This window comes from Epinephelus lanceolatus, chromosome 7 (genome assembly GCF_041903045.1).
Source record: "Epinephelus lanceolatus isolate andai-2023 chromosome 7, ASM4190304v1, whole genome shotgun sequence".
Taxonomy (NCBI): domain Eukaryota; kingdom Metazoa; phylum Chordata; class Actinopteri; order Perciformes; family Serranidae; genus Epinephelus; species Epinephelus lanceolatus.
Window position 1 is genome coordinate 43,413,739 of NC_135740.1, and position 17,174 is coordinate 43,430,912.

Consider the following 17,174-nt stretch of genomic DNA (forward strand, 5'->3'; position numbering starts at 1 on the left):
TAAAACAGACAAAAATAAAAAATAAAATAACTTACCAAAACATCGCGATACTTCAGCCTTTACATCCCGTGCTTCAGTTAGTGCTAGCAGGCTCACTTAGCTTCCAACTACGCATGAGGAAAAGCCAAGGTAAGTGTTCACATTCACTTATATGAAATGCATTATACACACTAGCAGATAGTACACGGCTTTATGTTAAATTTGCAAACCAACATAATCGAACTGAAGCTTTAAACCACGTTAGCTAACGATTAGCATTAGCATGTAGGGGAACGGAAATCCTATCAGTACTGGATGTACCCTGAAGGTAGCGTTGGTTGTGTGGCGCGGCCTCCAGTGTAACGTGTCTAATACCGTAATTATCGGTTTTATTAGTTGTTCTGTCAATGTATACTTTAATTTATAAGTGGGTCTGTATGAAACGACACCATAGAAGTCTGTTTGAGCTCTGAAACTATAAACTTGAGCAGAATATTGGCGAGCAAGTACTGTTAGCTTAGCTGCTAGCATAACACAAGTCTCTTATCTCTGCTGACCTCCATTCAAAACATGTGGTACACATTTGCACATAACTGATTCAGAAGTTAGCTTATCTGATCAGTGTCACTATGGAAATATCAGTGGTGAAATGTAACCAAGTACATTTACTCTAGTACAAATGCGTAGTACTCTACATTTATACACGTCTACTCCATTACATCTGAGAGGTAACTTGTACTTTTCTTTGTTGTGTCTGTCAGCTGTAACGTTAGTTGCTTCTCAGATTATAGTTTTCCGTTCCCTCCCTGTCCCGTGAAAACCATGTATCCTCAGATGTGTCGATTTTGAGTGTGTGTGATAAACTGGAGTGTATTGAGAAAGGTCTGGGCTGCACAGTAAATCAAAGCGCAATGTGCAATATTCAAATCTCAGGAGATGCAGTATTATGACGGGTAAAATTCGTCACAACAAACCATCATTAATTAAGATTTGTGGTGTGACAGAGATGCCCCAGCCTTCAAATCATATTCCAGACCTAAGGGAGCATGCTTGTTGAGTCCAGACCCCAGTAAATAACCACATCATCATCACTGTATATTTGTTCCAGAGAAAATGAAATGCAAAAATGATCATTCCTGCTAAAATCGCAACTCTTGTATCAACTGCAGTATCTGTCAAAATACTCTCAATATGACTGTTTTGAATAATGTGCAGCCCTGTTCTTAAGCTAAATAAACTATTTACATATCCTTTTGGATCAACTGGGAAATGCATCGTCACCAAGCTGAAAACAGGGCTGTTTTTCTGACACCATGAAAAGTTGACTTTTGAGAGATGCATAGTTATCACAGGGCAGGGACGCAACAAACATGATGATCTTGAAGGCTATCATTCATCGCTTTAGCTCAAACTATCCAACAGGATGTAAAGGAGTTACAATAAGCACAACCTTAAACACCCACGGAAGTAAAATGCAACATACACATTAATGTAGCTGTAAAATTAATCATAAAACACAGACATGGAACATTTTCCTGCACCGTAATACTTTTGCTTTTCATACATTAAGTACATTTTGCGAGTATATACTTTAATTACATTTTGAATGCAGGACTGTAGTGGAGTATTCTCACAATGCGGTATTTGTACTTTTACTGAAGTAAAGGATCTGAATACTTCTCCCATTACTGGAAAATACTCATTGTAGCTGGTTCACCATCATTTCTTATGAAGACTTGAAGGTTTAATACAAGGTAATGTTAAAATTGTTTTGGTCCTGTTCTCTTCTTTCACTGTAATTGGACATATTTATTCTTTTACTCTTATAAGAGACCTTACCAAAACTGATTCATTTAGAGGCTTATTTTATTAATCGCATCTCTCTTTGATATTTTACACCGGTTCTCAGAGTTTCTCCTTTTTCAGTGAGGATGTTTCCATCACACTCTGTCCACATCATTTTCTCCCTCCTGGTCTGGGGTGAATTTTCAGTCTTTATTGCTTGTTCTGTCGCCTTCTTTATTGCCTCTTGTGTCCCAGTTATCCCAGTTTACATCTGCTCAGGTGACTGTTAATGAATCACAGTCATTTTCTTCCATTTGCTGTACATGCTCAGTGTCTCTCCACTGGCTTCTGTGTTCTTAGTAGAGGCAGCATTTGAAGGGTGTCTCTACCTCATTGTGTTTCAGCAGAAATAAGACATTCTCCAGAGAAGAGGAGTTCCCCTTCACTTTGATCAAGTTTACTCTTTGCACAAGACATTGACTGACATTAACTTTCCACAATCCTTAGAAAACAATCACGATTTTGCTGCCTGCTTCGTTCTTTATCTTGACTTGCCTGTACTAAAACATTTTGAAGCCAGACAGCCGCTCCACTTTGTGGTGTCATGTCTCAGAAGTCGCAGACAGATGGAGGTCAGAAGCATTTTGCTGTGGGGCGGGGGCTCCTGGCTGCTGCAGAGACCTTGAACTACAGCATGAGTGAACAGCGATCCAGCCGGCAGATGGGGGGCATGGCCTCAGGTATGGGGGTGGGTAGTGGTGGCATGGAAAGCCAAGATGGCAGCTCCCAGATGGCCCGGCGTGGCAGTGGCAACCATATTGGCAACACCATGAAGCTGTTTGCTAGTTTGGGGCTGTCACCATCTGACCTGGACGCTCTGGCTGAAATGCCTGAAGAGGACATCAGCGTGGAGACTTTGCCGCGCATCCTCATGCAGCTCAAGAGCCGCAAAGGTGACACAGGAGAGCGGAGGGTGGCGTCTTCCATGTCCTCTGATGCTGGGTTTAGAGGAGGAAGGGACAGCTGGGATGACGTGCCCATGGGGAGGATGGGCGCTCCTTCTCTGGGTCCGGGTTCAGCCCGGGCCCAGCCCTCTTCAGACTTCGGCTTCAGTTCACTGCAGGACGTCACTTCCAGCCGGAGCTACGGCTTAAATTACAGCAGCAGCAGTGGTGGGGGTGGGAGCAGAGAGAGGCCGTACTCTGAGCTGTCCCACCATGATTCCTACAGCGGGCTCAGCATGGGGCCGCCGGCGTCTGATCCCATCTTTATGCAGAGGAGGATGGGCTCCCCATCAAACGGAGTCCAAGACTTCTTGGGAGTCATGCCCCCCATGTTCCCCCATGTGTGCTCTCTTTGTGACTTTGACGTTCATTCCACCATGGTGAGTACGTCCAGCCTCCTTCTTCTTTTCCTCTCGGACTAACTTTAAATGTTTCAGTTCAGACACCTGAGCTCAGCTCAGGTCTTCTGTCCACTTCAGTCAGTGACAGGTGGTAATCATCCCTCATGTTCCCAGTGACTGGAGGTCCAGTTTGCATCATGTTATTTCCTTGTTTTAGACAACCTTATAGCATGTCTTAAATTTCTTACACATACACCTGAAGCTCTGCAGCATGGTACAGTCAAATTTAAGTTTCTTCAGTCATCATCTAAACGTCTTAAAGGAGTAGTCCACCCAGAATTCTCTTCTTGTCATTATCTGTTCACTCTTATGTCAGCATCCTCCAGCTAGACGATGCATTCACATTATGTATTACACATTTCTTCACCTTGAAATTCAACAAAAAAAAATTACCGTATAAACACTGACCATATATATACATGCTTCATGCCAGAAGCAGAGTTTAGTCTGGAAAGTATCTCCATGAGAGTCATTGCAATCCAGCCTGACACCTCTTGAACCAATCAGCTGCTGTTTACATGATGACATCCATCACCTTTATGCTCCTAAGCCTCAGTATCAGCTGTTAAACTGGTTGATCTGGATAAATAAAAAAAATGCTAAGACATACAAACATGACATAATCAAACCCTTCTGATCAGAAATAAGTAAGGATGGGGTTAAACAGCATTTTATCGAATCCCTTATTGAATCTTTTGAGGTAGTTTGTTGGAATAGAGACGTCTTAGTTAATAAATCTGTCCTCTTTATTTTCCTTAGTGTCAAATCTGAACCACAGAGACTCAACTGAGCTGAAAAGCTGTTTAGCAAATATCAACTCAATAAACCTGTGATATTTGTGCAGGACTCTTTTGATGTTAGCTGAAGGAAAACGGTTGCAGCTTTGCTATAGGACACAGAGGGCTGTATGTTGGCAAGAATCTGGCAGCACAATGCGTATTATGTATGATGAGAACTGAAAAATCAGAACTGCAGTTCTTTAAATGGCCACTTGAGGCTGACTTCAGAAACCAGTCAGTCCCCATAGACCCCCATGTTAAATTGCCCACGTTTTACAGCAGAAATAAACATGTTTACAGCCTGGTACAAAAATGTTTTTGGTCTCTGTAACTAATTTCAACATTCATGAAAACGACAGGCTCATCAACCCCCCTGGTCCTCCACAATGTCATTGTGCCCAAATATGGTTACTTCTGACTAAAAACAAACAAGATGGCGGCAGTCAAAGTGCCATGTATGACGTCATGGTAGCTATGTCCATTGTTCTTACAATCTATTATGATACAGACGTTAAGATTCAGTATATTTTAATATATCGAACCACTGTAAGCAAGGCGATGTATTTAATTTTTAAACTTATTTTGGGAAATCTTTCATAGTATAGAGATCACACCACCAGTGCATAACAAAAGTTAACTTTTTTAATCCAATCAGAAGAACAGTGGGCTCTGCATTTGTATTTAACCCAGTCCTTGTAACATCAAAGCACTACTTTTTGTGCAGCCAGAGCTAAGGAATTAACATTAGCCTATTTCAGTAAACAAATATAAAAGTGCTTGCAGAATTTTTTAGATAAACAAATGAAGAAAAAAACTCAGTAGCGTTTTTGAGAACTGGTGCAGCATCACAAAACTTAATATCGTGATACTCAAGTGTGTTAATAGTTTCTTACATGCGTGTTCAGTCAGTCTTGTTAACAGCTGGTGTCTGTTTGTGTCAGCAGTTTATTTGCAGACGTCTGTAGAGTCAGACAGAGAAGATCATTAATGAAAGATTCAATAAGGGATTCATTGATTGTGGAGTTTTATGAATCTGGGTGTTTTACCAACTTTAAACCGGATCCAAAATGGAGCCAGCCATCAGAACCCATTTCTAGAAATATGCTATCATTGGCTAATGTTTGCAGCTGGCCTATTTCTTGAACTGACTCTAATTATCATCACCGTAATAATAATGTTTTACCCATTCTGCTTAGTTACAGTGGGATGGAAATAGTCACATTGCAGGAGTTGGAGACAAGACAGATGCACTGTGTCTTCATAAATCAGACCATTCACAAGATAACTGAATACCACTTTCTGAACATTTGTAATATTGCGACAGTCAGGACTTCAGTGTGACTGAAATATGAACTTAAAGACCCAGTGCTGTTTTAGGCTGAACCTCCTAGAGTTGACCAAAGCTTTAATATCTGGGTGAACTATTCCTTTAACGTAGGTTGACTGGGGGAGAAGCGGCTTGTTGAGCGTCAGTAACTCTGTGTTTGAATCTGTAGGAGTGGAACCAGCACATTAATGGACTTCGACATGCTGAAAACAGGCGTCTGCTGCTCGACATGTAAGTCACTGACACAGTTTCAACATCACAGAGAACTTTGTACCTTTTGGAGATGTAACATTAGTAAATGATATTTTCAGGTATCCAGAGTGGGACCCTGGTATGTCTTCAGGCAGAGGGTAAGAGACATTCACACTCACACTCACACTAACACTCTGAATATGGTTTTTAAACAGCCCTTGTAGTGATCAATGTAGTTGACAACAATGTGCTCAAGTTTAGCTCTTGTCCACCAGAGGAACTTACCTCAGGGTGTATGCATTGTTTCTGGTTTCCACTGTACATTAGTCTGCACATTTTGGAGGTCCTGAACCAAAACGTCAGCTTTGGTCAGAGGTAGGGGTGTAACAGTACGTGAGCTGCAACGACCAACTGATTAGTTGTCAACTATTAAATTAATCCCTGACTAATTTGATAACTGATAAATAAGTTTGTTCATTTTGTAAGAAAAAAAGAAAAGTCAAACATTTCTGATTGCAGTTCCTGAAGTGTGAATATTTTCTGGTTTGTTTTCTCGTCTGTGACCGGAAACTAAACATCTTTTGGTTGTGGACAAAACAAGACATTTGAGGATCATCTTCAACTTGGAGAGCAATCGGTCGTAATTTTTTTTTTTTTTTTTCCATTTTCTGACATTTAGTAGGCCAAACAACTAATTGATGAATCAAGAAAATAGTCAACTGATTGATCCACAGTGAAAGTAATTGTTGGTACACAAAATTCAAAGTTCACAGTTCTGTATGTCCTTGGATTTCATGTCATGGTTTGATACAATTTCGGTACAGCAGGGAAGACAGAAGCCCCTTTTACACTGCCAGATTTTCGGCGAATGTTGGGCCGTTTTGTCGGCAAGCTGCGAGCGTTTAGACACACAGAGCCGGATTGGCGAGTTGATCCGAGCCACCCAATTTTCCACCTCGTAGGGTAGACATATTGGTGGAACCCTTTTAGTTTAAACAGACCTAGGTGGCCTTCTGCAACAGGAGGGGCTGTTGATGACTTGTGGGAGGAGCTGTTGATGACGCCGCACGCCGGAAACAGCTGATAGCAGGAATTAGCGAGCAGCTAGTAGCACGAGGGAAACACAAACCTGACAGACACTGTAAAGATGAGCAACTGGGGAGACAAGGAATTGCGCGCCCTCCTTGTCCTCGCAAACGAAGAGGCCATTAACCGTCAGATGACGGGGACGGTGAAGAACGGGCCGACTTACGAGAGAATCACCGAAGGACTGACCAGCCGCGGCTTCCCTCCCACGTCACTGTTCACGTCACACGCTGAGCTACACGTTGTGTTACTTGCTCACGCCCCCCATTGCCCCGAAAAAGGCGCATTCTGTATAAACAAAAGTAGGTAGGCGGCATTTTGCTGCACTCCCCGATTTTGTTTTTATACTGCCAATGCTGAAAAAAGACTGACTGGGCTTTCCTGCAAATTTGCACAACTCCTGTTTAAAAAGGGCTAGAGAGAGATAGTCTGTGGAAAAAAATCAGACTCCTTCTTCTGCTCATAGTGCTTCTAATGACATTGCTTGAACCCATGGTGTCTGAACAAAAACAACCAACCAGAGCAGAGGAGTCATGAACACAGTTGTCAGTCATGTCAACCACTGCTAATAAACTGCAGTCAAACTGTCAAACTAGGCAACGCTGATCAGATGTGAGTCAAGATTTTGTAACAGCAATGCCTAAATCTCATCTCAAATTTTTTTAGAAACATTTTAGTGTACTGTTTAGCAGTAAAATGTTTGTGCCAACAATATAATGTAATGTAATGCTCCATCATTAGACTCTGACATGTTGAGAATCCCTGAACCACAGTTTGTGCTCTTTTATACAGAATAAAATGCACGTGAAGGTGCTTTGTAGTGGAGCTCAAGCATTTTGACTTTATTCTGTATTCTCTATGAGATAATGTTACTGTATGCTCGAGTGTGATTGTATATACGCAGTGATGAAGACTCAGTAGCATTAGTTATTACAGTACTTATGCATGGTGTGAATCTGCAGTTTGAGGTTGCCTGAACGCTCTGAGGAGAAGGACTTGCCTTCCAGTCTGTTCCCAGTTTGACACATTTATCAAATTAAAGCTATTTTAAAATCTATGGGTCAAAAACAACAAGAGCAAACACACACTTTCTGGTTTCTCTTTAAATCTCCTCAGTTGCTCTTCCTGAGGTTTCTATTGTTTTTCCTTATCCGCTGTGAGGGTCCTAAGGACAGAGGGATGTTGTATGCTGTAAAGCCCTGTGAGGCAAATTGTGATTTGTGATATTGGGCTTTATAAATAAAATTGATTGATTGTGGAAACACTTCAAACGTTATCAGACAAACCCAACTTCAGTTAGACATAAATTGTTGTCCATTGAGCTTGACTGACCGGGCTAAGTCAAGTAGCATGCTACAGCTTACTGAGAGCTAATAGTGTGCTGCCAAAACATTACAGGGAAAACTCATGCTACAGAAACTGAACATCCTTTATCGAATGGTTCGAGGCGAATACATGTACTGTTACACCCTCATCAGGACATAAAACCAAATCCAGGTATTTTGTGAGAAGATGGTTTGTATTACAGCAAAATAATGCAACAGGACGTGTATTCAGAGAAACAGTGTCGTTAATCTGTCAGTATTCAGATTCAGGTTATCTAATGTGTGTTTTTAGTTTTAGAAAACTTTTTTGTCCTTTTTTTTAAGAGGCGATTTGTGTCTCAACACGTAGTACAAGTAAGCATCATCTTGTGTCTCTGTTCCAGTGGCGGTCTATTGGACACCCCCAATATGTCTCCAGGACTGCTTGGACCTGCCCCGATGTCTTCATCTTCAACAGGAGGAGGGATGTCTTCCAGCTGGGGTAAGACACTGTGCAGAAATCACATTATTATCATTATCATTACAATCACAGAGCCTGATCGGGTCTAACTTCTCTTCACGTGTTGTGTTACAGTAATGTATCTATAACACTAGAAGTTGTGATGTTAATGTTATTGTCCGTGTGTGTGTGTGTGTGTGTGTGTGTGTGTGTGTGTCAGGAGGAGCTGCTGGTCTGTCAGGAAAGAAACAAAAGGGACAAAATAAGGTCAGTTTGTCCTCTTCTGTCATCACATTATAAACACACTTTAATCATGTAGTTATAAGTGATCTCAGGGATTCATGACGTTTCTTTAGAGCTCAGTAGTGTATTGGGCGTATTCAGGCTAAGACATGGTGTTTGGATGAAGAGTTGGGCTGGTGTGAGAATTTTCAATTTGATGTTAAGCCAAAGACCGAATGGTATACCAAATTTTATTAGGTCTCCCGCTTGACTCAGCAGCCTTTCCAGAGTGGAACATAATGACACTGTTTCCCTGCAGAAAACTACCATCAGAGCTGTCTGTCCACACTAATTCCTTTAAATATGCACTTCTGTTGTGTCATGCGAACAAACCACGTAGCTGTCAAACTGGAGACTTAACCACCACTGATAAATAAGCAGCTCATGTGCCGTCTTCCTACGTTTGTAACATTACTTTTTAAAACAGGAGAAATGTTTATATTGTAATTTTTACTGGGAAATCCGTACAGTATATCCAACAGCTTGTTGTTAGCGCCAGTCATTGACTTACCAAAAAATTTTGGTTTCCTGGCGATCTCCCTCCAGCCAGCTGACACCTTACATAGGTTTTGTAGTGAAATAAAGAGGCATCATATAGATAGTTCTTCATGTCAACTTCATGAATCAGCTGTTCCTTGTCCATTGCCGCGCTTTGAAAGCAGGCGACAGGATTAAATGGAACCACAGCGTCCCATGAGTGACTCAAATTCAGGTCAAACCGGGGCTTACAGCCAGTTAGGACAACTCCTTTGTCGGCTTAAATTCCAAAATGTCATATTAGCACAGTGTAAGTTTTCTTGAGAGGTGAACTCTGCCATGTCTCCTCTCATCAATGGAGGTTCGAATCATTAAATTTTTCTTGTTTTGGGGCCAAAATATTTCAAATGTAAATACTTCTACTGGTTTTTTTTTATCTCTGTTAAAATAGTTATTACTGACCAAAAGAAGAAAAGCATGAATACAACAGCTGATTCCAGACATTTCAGTGGTTTTGTATGTGGTGTAACATATTATCTGTTCTGCGGTGAAACTGAAGTGAAATGTTGTGTGTCCTCAGCTGAGAAGCAGAGTGGTGGTGGTGAAGTACGACAGGAAGCCTCTCAGCAACAAGACTCTGTTCGCCTTCACCGAGCCGTTCGGCTGCCTGAGGGAGCACCTGGTCCTCAAGAACAAGGTGGAGCTGCTGATTCAACCTCCGTCATCTTATTAAGTCAAACTTCATGTTCAGTGTTTGACCTCTTTGTCTCCATCAGGCCTTCTTAGAGATGAGCAGTCATGAGGAGGCTCAGGACATGGTGAACTACTACATAGATAACGAGGCGACTCTGTACGGCAAACCCCTCACCTTCTACCTGTCCCAGAGGCTGATGGTCATCGAGGTAACGGCAGCTGTCCTCACACTGTTACACAGTCTGACTGCTTCTGAACCTTCCTGAGACAGTTTTATTTTTGTTTGACTCTCAGAAAGCTGACCGGTCGTCGGACAGATCGATGGACAGACCTGTCAGGGATGTCAAAGGTCATGGCAGCCAGGTGGTTTTCTTCTCCAACCTGCCCAGAGAGGAAGAGAAGAAGAATGAGCTGCTGACCATCGCTGGGCGCTTCGGCATCGTGGAGAAACACCTCTTCTTATCCGACCAGGTAAATGGGGAGACATTCTGATCAGCTGGTTTGTGCTTTTTTTTTGGTCAACTGATGATGCAGAGATCTCAGAGGTAACAGTCTCAGCAAACGGCGACCTGCACCGAAATAGGTCAGTGTTAGCAGTGTGATGCCAACAGTTAATCCTGTCACTGTGTCTGTGTGGGCGTACCGTCACCAACTGTTCCCAGCATGGAGCTCACACTGCTGCAGCAGTCGTCACCTAGTGTCTCATAATAAAAATAAATGGAGCAACAGCAAGGCAAGGAGGCGCCGAGCGAAGCAACCAGATAGGATTTTACCCATCTAACAGGGCTCCAGACTAACTTTTTCCACTAGGAGCACCAGTGCTCCTTACTGAAAATTTTAGGAGCACCAGCACAAAATTTAGGAGCACTATCTATATTGACACAACATATTCATAATTTTGTCTATATAAACTGCATTACTGATAATTTAGCAATAAACACAGACAACCCTGCCTCTTAAATGATGTGTGCAGCGGCGCTTTTGCTCCATCATTGCATCTGTCCCTGCATAATTTATGCCTGATGCTGCTGTTGTGCTTAACCAGCATTTCATGTTTGAAGTGTGTGGTGGAGTCAGTGAATTTAGTTTTCCCCGCAAATTTCGGACCGCACTGAGAGCAGTACATGCAGGACATCACTTTCTTTTCTTTACAATATCTCAACCACATAAATTCAGTGAGCCATTCTTGTCGGAAATGATAAGGCTTTGGCTTTTTCAGTGCTGCGACGTCACCTGCTGACTCGTCCTCTGAACTATTGTCGTCGGAAGTTTGGGAAACTGGCACAGGACCGACAGGAGTTTCTGGATTATTTTTTCTTGTGAAAAACGAATCTATAGTTCTTAACATAGCGTCACTTTATGGTCAAACAACACAGCACTTTCTACTCGACACCGGCTCTGTGACCCCTCTCTGTCTAACCCCGTGCACAGTGGCACGTACTAAAACTGCTGCACGTTGCTATGGTTACTGGTGCCCCCCGCCCCCCGCCTCGCAGTGCGCATCCAGACACACATGACAGACAGACACACACACACACACACACACAGACACTCGCTTCCACTCCTCCATGAAATGCAATAATAAAAAAAAAAAAGAAAGAAAAAGGGGGAGAGGGGTGGATTTGTAAGTCGCGCTGGTGCTCCTAGTTAAAAAACTATGTCACATGGCCTCCAAAAAAGGTCGTAAAATGCGACCAATTAGGTGCAGTCTGGAGCCCTGTCTAACAAAAAAAGTAGAAGAGTCATGTTCACATGTGGGAGGTTGGGCGGTGATTACTTTATATGTTGAATAGATATTGACATCCAGATTTTGTACTCAAGTACTCTTTCCATCCCTACTCTGAATCTTCCTCCGTGTTTGTTTTGCAGGCGTTTGTCCAGCTGGGAACTCCAGAGGACGCAGAGATGCTGGTGAAATATTACAGCGTGAACCCGCTCACCATCAAAGGCAGATCCATTCGCCTCAACATCTGCACCAAGTACAAGACCCTCAAGTGAGTGCAGACGCCTTTTAGACCCTGAGTTACCACGACAGCAACACCCAAGATTATTGAGGGTTGGAAAAGATGTGGAAATAAATTAACCTGATAGCAGGTTTCAGCTCTCACCTGAAAACGCGGAGGACTAGAGTCAGAAAATGCTGCAGTGTGCAGTGACTAAATGTTAACAGATACAGGCTTAAAGCTAACTAACTGAATTCATGGCACCCCTAGAGCATTATGAGAGCTTAAGTTCCTGAATGTGCAGCATGGTGGTCACCAAAATCGAAGTAGAACAAGTTCTAAAATTATCTTTTTTAAATTTGCTCTATCAATATTTCAACATTTCAGGGACTCAGGATGTCTCATCAACATGTTTCTAATGTCACTGAAACACTGATAGTCTGTCGTTTCACATACTGATACTCTGTGTTAAAAACCTGTGGCACATAAAGAATCTGTCACTGAGCACGTGTCAATTTGTTTTCCGGATGTAGATTATAAATGGAAGCTTTGTATTTAAAGATCTGATCTAACACTTTTGTGTTTCAGTGTGAACCGGAAACAAGGTGGTGACAATCGAAGCCAGAGGGGCAGCGGAGCAAACACAGCCTCCTCCTCCGGTTCTGGAACCAGGGCTTCCTCCAACCCTCCCAGGAGCTCCTCGTCCAAATCCTCGTCCACCTCCAGAACCAGGGAGGAGAAGAAGAAAGAGGAGGAGACCAAACCAAAACCTGAGGAGAAACCTGAAGCAGAGGAGGAGGAGGTATCAGGAGTGATGGAGGGAGAGGATGGAGGGGAGGAGGATGGGGTTCAGGAGCAGGTAACCGATGGAGACGCAGAGGTGGAGGAGCAAGACGCAGAGGTGGAGGAGTCTGTGAAGGAAACAGGGGAGAAGTCTGAGGAGGTCCAACAGGAGGAGGTGAGAAAATACTGAACAGAAACATATAAACATGGAGAATCAAACTTTATTAGAGTCAACACATAAACAAACAAACGATGAGGTGATGACAGGAAAATTAGATTTAACGTTTAAGTTAACTTATAATTTTAAATGTAAAAGAAGAATTGCACATAGTGGATATTAATTAATTAAAACCGAAAAATAAATAGATTGCACTAAGGTGATGTCAGAAAGAAAGAAAATAGAAATTATTAAAGTAAAAAAAAAAAAAAAAGTTAAGTAAAAAATAGATAAATACATTGCACATAGGTAATAATGACAAAGAGAAACAAATAACATTTTTTAAAAATACAGTAAAAAATAAATAAATTGCATGGAGGTGATAAATGGAAAGAAAAAATATATTAGAAAAGTAAAAAAGAGAGAAATAAAGACATGGTAGGTGATAATGCGAAAGGAAAGTAAAAATTAAAAATAATATAAATAAATGAATAAAATACATATAGGTGATATTAATTAAAAAGAAAAAAATGAAATAAGTAGGTTATATTAAAGGTGATGTCAACTATAAATTTTAAAAACTAAAAAACGTACATAAATTTAAAAAAACATGCGCATAAGTGATGATAATTAAAATAAAAAATTACGTTTTTTTTTTAAGTAAGAAATAAAGAGCAAGAAGGTGATTTCAGAGAGAAAAATAATGTAAAAAAAAGGAAAGAATTTTTTTTTTTACAATACTTTGCTCATATGTGATATTAATTAGAAAGAAAAAAATAAGTTGTTCCAGTAATAATTTTCTAATGATTAAATGTAGAGAGCCTTTTTAAAACATTTATTAGAGAGAAAAAAGATTGTTTTAATAGAATTTTACTGATAAAATAATAAAATGAATAATACAATAATTAAAAGACAGCTGTCATGTTCCCCTGCACTTCTTGTCTGGCTCTCCCTGAAGACGGATTTGTTTTTTAATGCGATACACTAAGCTTATGAGCGTATACGTATGTATACAGGTTCCTCATGGTGATGACGTCACTGGTGACACACCTGGAGATGTGGACGGGGCTAAAGGTGAGGCTGAGCAGGAGGCGGAGTCAAAGGAACAGACAGAACCAACGGAAACCGAAGCTTCAGCAGAGGTACAGGAGAACAAAGAAGAACCGAGCGCAGAACCAGGGGAGAGTTCAGAGACGGTGGAGGACGATGTGCCTGGAGAGGTAGCACATGGCTTCATTTAAGTTTAATTACATGAAGACCTGGTTAAACCAACACCCTTACTCACATTTTAATTCAGTTCTTGGAGAGTAAGAATTAAATATGGACCTTGAGGTGAGAGTTTTGTCCAGGCTGTGAAAATCTGACAATGATGTTTTGTTTGTTGTTGTGTAGTTTGATCAGGACTTCCTGGAGAACATGGAGGACTTTGTGACGTTAGACGAACTGGCAGAGGACGATGATGAAGAAGACGGAGAGTCTGAAACCATCGGTACCTGATTATTTACTCCTGAACAGAATAAATTATTACTGAACTGAAACTGAACATTAAAGATATAGTAAATCTACAGACGTACGATGTCAACATGTTGGGTCAGTGGATAAAAAGCTCTTATGGAGTCAGGATGAAATTCTGAGAAGAAGTTGTTCCATGTGTTGAAATGAAACCTGAAACTAACGCTGATCCTCCCTCCTTTGGTTCTGTTTCTTCTTCTCTGCAGACAGTTCGAGGAAAGGGGTATGTATCACAGTTTATCACTGTTACGGCTCTTTTTTCATTTCCTTTGAATTTGCCTGGAAAAAAAACAACTTCCTCAGCACAAAGCCAAAAAAAACACAGTTTAAAGAACGTGTTGTCCTGGGCCTATAATTTGTTATTTCTATAACACAGAAAAAAGTCTGCAGTTCAGAGTGATTACCAAAAAAGAATCATTACCACTGAGATACTGTCAAAGTCTGTTAATGTGATGTGAAATTTTCATTTCTTCTCCATCAGGGTATGAGGGTGGTCAACATCGTTGGCTTCAGACGAGGCTACAACTTCATGAACGAGCTCCAGGCACTCGCCAAACCTTTTGGGAAAGTGGTCAAACACCTGGTGCTGGACTTAAGGCCTGAGGTACAGTGGATATTGTACTGCACTTTATTTTAGTTTATTAGAAATCACAGTGGCTCAGTCAGTGTGTCCTCTGGTTTTTGTTGTCTTCATGAACGTTATTTATCTATCTCTTCTTTATCTTGCTGTTGTTAAATGTGAAAGACTTCAAACTGTAAACCTGTTTCTGTATGTTTGTCTCTCCTCTTCCTGTTCAGGCGTACTTTCAGTTTGCCACAGAAGACGAAGCTCGAGCGATGGCCAAGTTCTACAACGGTAACATCCAGGCGTCGGTGTGCGGCCGACCTGTGAGGATCAGTCACTCCATGAGCTACCCGACCATCCAGGTGAACATCTCTGCTGTTACCTGAAAGTCTTAAAAAGTCTTCAATGCTGGATAGTTTTATATCTTCAGGTGTCTCAGTGGAAATCACTAAAAGTTGTTGATCTTTTTATTCTTGCTCTGTTTATCTACAGTTTGTCTTTGTCTTGATGCCTTTTCTTTGTGTTTTTCAGTGTGGCTCCAGCAGGGTGGTGTACATCGGGCAGATTCCCAGCAGTAAATACTCAGACGCCAACATCCTGAAACTGGCCGAGCCGTACGGGAAAGTCAAGAAGTATTTCCTCAACAGGCTCAAGAGAGAGGTAGAGAACCAGAGCCAGTACTAAACTTCTTAGTCCTGAAGGCACTTTACTGATGCAGAGATTTAAACTGTTTGTGTGTTCAGTGTTTAAACTGCTGTGTTTGTGTTTAGTGTTACAGAGATTTAAACTGAAGTGCTTGTGTGTTCATGGCTTCGGAGATTTAAACTGTCTGATGTGTTTGTGTGCTCAGTGTTTCATTGAGATGGAGAAAGCTGAGGATGCAGAGAAAATGGCTGAAGATTGCAAATTGAATCCCCCCAAATTCAATGGGAAACGTCTGACGGTCTACGTAAGCAGGAAATACAGACAGCTCAAACATGGGTGAGTTTCTTCTGTGGTAACTACTCACACTACTCTAAATGTCAGATCAGGTAATTTGAAATTTTTCAACATACTATACTGTGACCCATTTAAATCCAATTTTCTGGCATACTATACTGTGACTTTTTTCATAAATTTTTTTAACATACTATGACTTTTTCATTAAGTTTTTCAACATACATTAGTATGACTTTTTTCATATTTTTCAACATACTATACCATGATTTTTTTCATGAAAAATATTTTTTTCATGAAATACATTGACATGCTATATTATGACTTTTGTGACATCCTATACTATGACATTTTTCATTAAGAAGTCATAGTATAGTATGTCTAAATATTTGATTAAAAAAAAAAAAAAGTCATAGTAAGCCAAAATTGTCATGTTGAAAAATTTCATGACAAGAAGTCATAGTGTAGAATGTTGAAAAACATTCATGAAAAACGTCATAGTATGGTATGTCGAAACATTTAATTTAAAAAACAGTCATAGTATATAGTTTGTTGAAAAGTTTCATGAATAAAAAGTCATGGTATAGAATGTCAAAATAAAATCAGGAAAAAAGGTCATAGTATGTCGACAAATTTCACGTAAAAAAGTCATAGTATAGTATGCGAAAAATGTCATGGAAAAAGTCAAAGTATCGTATGTGGAAAAATTTCATGGAATAAAAGTCATAGTATAGAATGTGGAAAAATGTCATGGAAAAAAGTCATAGTATAGTATGTTGAAAAATTTCATGTGAAAAATGTCAGTATAGTATATCGAAAAATTTCATGAAAAAAAGTCCTGGTATAGAATCTTGAAAAATGTCATGAAAAGAAGTTATAGTACAGTATGTTGAAAAGTTTCACGCATAAAAGTCATAGTATAGTATGTCGAAAAAAAATCCTGGGAAAAGAGTCATAGTATAGTTTGTCAAAAAATTTCATGAAAAAAATAATAGTCATAGTATAGTATGTTGAAAAATTTCATGAAAAAGTCAGTATAGTATGTTGAAAAATGTCATGAAAAGAAGTTATAGTTTAGTATGACAGAAATTTTCATGAGAAAAGTCATAGTAGTCAAAAAATTTCATGAAAAAAAAAAAGTCATAGTATAGTATGTTGAAAATTTTCATGGTAAAAAAAAAAGTCATAGTATAGTATGTTGAAAAATTTCATGTGAAAAATGTAAGTATAGTATATCGAAAAATTTATAGTTATAGTACAGTATGTTGAAAAGTTTCAGGTATGAAAGTCATAGTATAGTATGTCGCAAAATTTCATGGAAAGAAAAGCCATAGTATAGTATGTTGAAAATTTTCATAGAAAAAGCCATAGTACGTCGAAAAATTTCATGAAAAAAAAAAAAAGTCATAGCATAGTATGTCGAAAAATTTCATAGAAAAAAGTTGTAGTATAGTATGTCGAAAAATTTCACGTGAAAATCATAGTATAGTTGAAAATTTCATTTAAAAA

General features: G+C 40.1%; 1 protein-coding gene across 3 annotated transcripts in view; it reads left to right on the plus strand.

The window, feature by feature from the left end:
- The window catches only part of matr3l1.2 (matrin 3-like 1.2), a 20,785-nt gene continuing 3,611 nt past the window's right edge, over nucleotides 1-17,174 (plus strand). For 2 of the 3 annotated variants that reach the window (XM_033633501.2, XM_078169581.1), the window contains exons 1-18: nucleotides 1-129; nucleotides 2,169-3,148; nucleotides 5,445-5,506; nucleotides 5,587-5,625; nucleotides 8,262-8,359; nucleotides 8,538-8,584; nucleotides 9,657-9,773; nucleotides 9,853-9,978; nucleotides 10,064-10,240; nucleotides 11,639-11,763; nucleotides 12,301-12,670; nucleotides 13,669-13,872; nucleotides 14,045-14,141; nucleotides 14,371-14,387; nucleotides 14,646-14,768; nucleotides 14,963-15,091; nucleotides 15,261-15,389; nucleotides 15,580-15,710. In XM_033633501.2, coding sequence (XP_033489392.2) covers nucleotides 2,369-3,148; nucleotides 5,445-5,506; nucleotides 5,587-5,625; nucleotides 8,262-8,359; nucleotides 8,538-8,584; nucleotides 9,657-9,773; nucleotides 9,853-9,978; nucleotides 10,064-10,240; nucleotides 11,639-11,763; nucleotides 12,301-12,670; nucleotides 13,669-13,872; nucleotides 14,045-14,141; nucleotides 14,371-14,387; nucleotides 14,646-14,768; nucleotides 14,963-15,091; nucleotides 15,261-15,389; nucleotides 15,580-15,710 — 2,771 coding nt within the window. In that variant the 5' untranslated portion in view covers nucleotides 1-129; nucleotides 2,169-2,368. The remainder of the gene's footprint in view (nucleotides 130-2,168; nucleotides 3,149-5,444; nucleotides 5,507-5,586; nucleotides 5,626-8,261; nucleotides 8,360-8,537; nucleotides 8,585-9,656; nucleotides 9,774-9,852; nucleotides 9,979-10,063; nucleotides 10,241-11,638; nucleotides 11,764-12,300; nucleotides 12,671-13,668; nucleotides 13,873-14,044; nucleotides 14,142-14,370; nucleotides 14,388-14,645; nucleotides 14,769-14,962; nucleotides 15,092-15,260; nucleotides 15,390-15,579; nucleotides 15,711-17,174) is intronic. The other variant, XM_033633502.2, reaches the window with a different exon arrangement.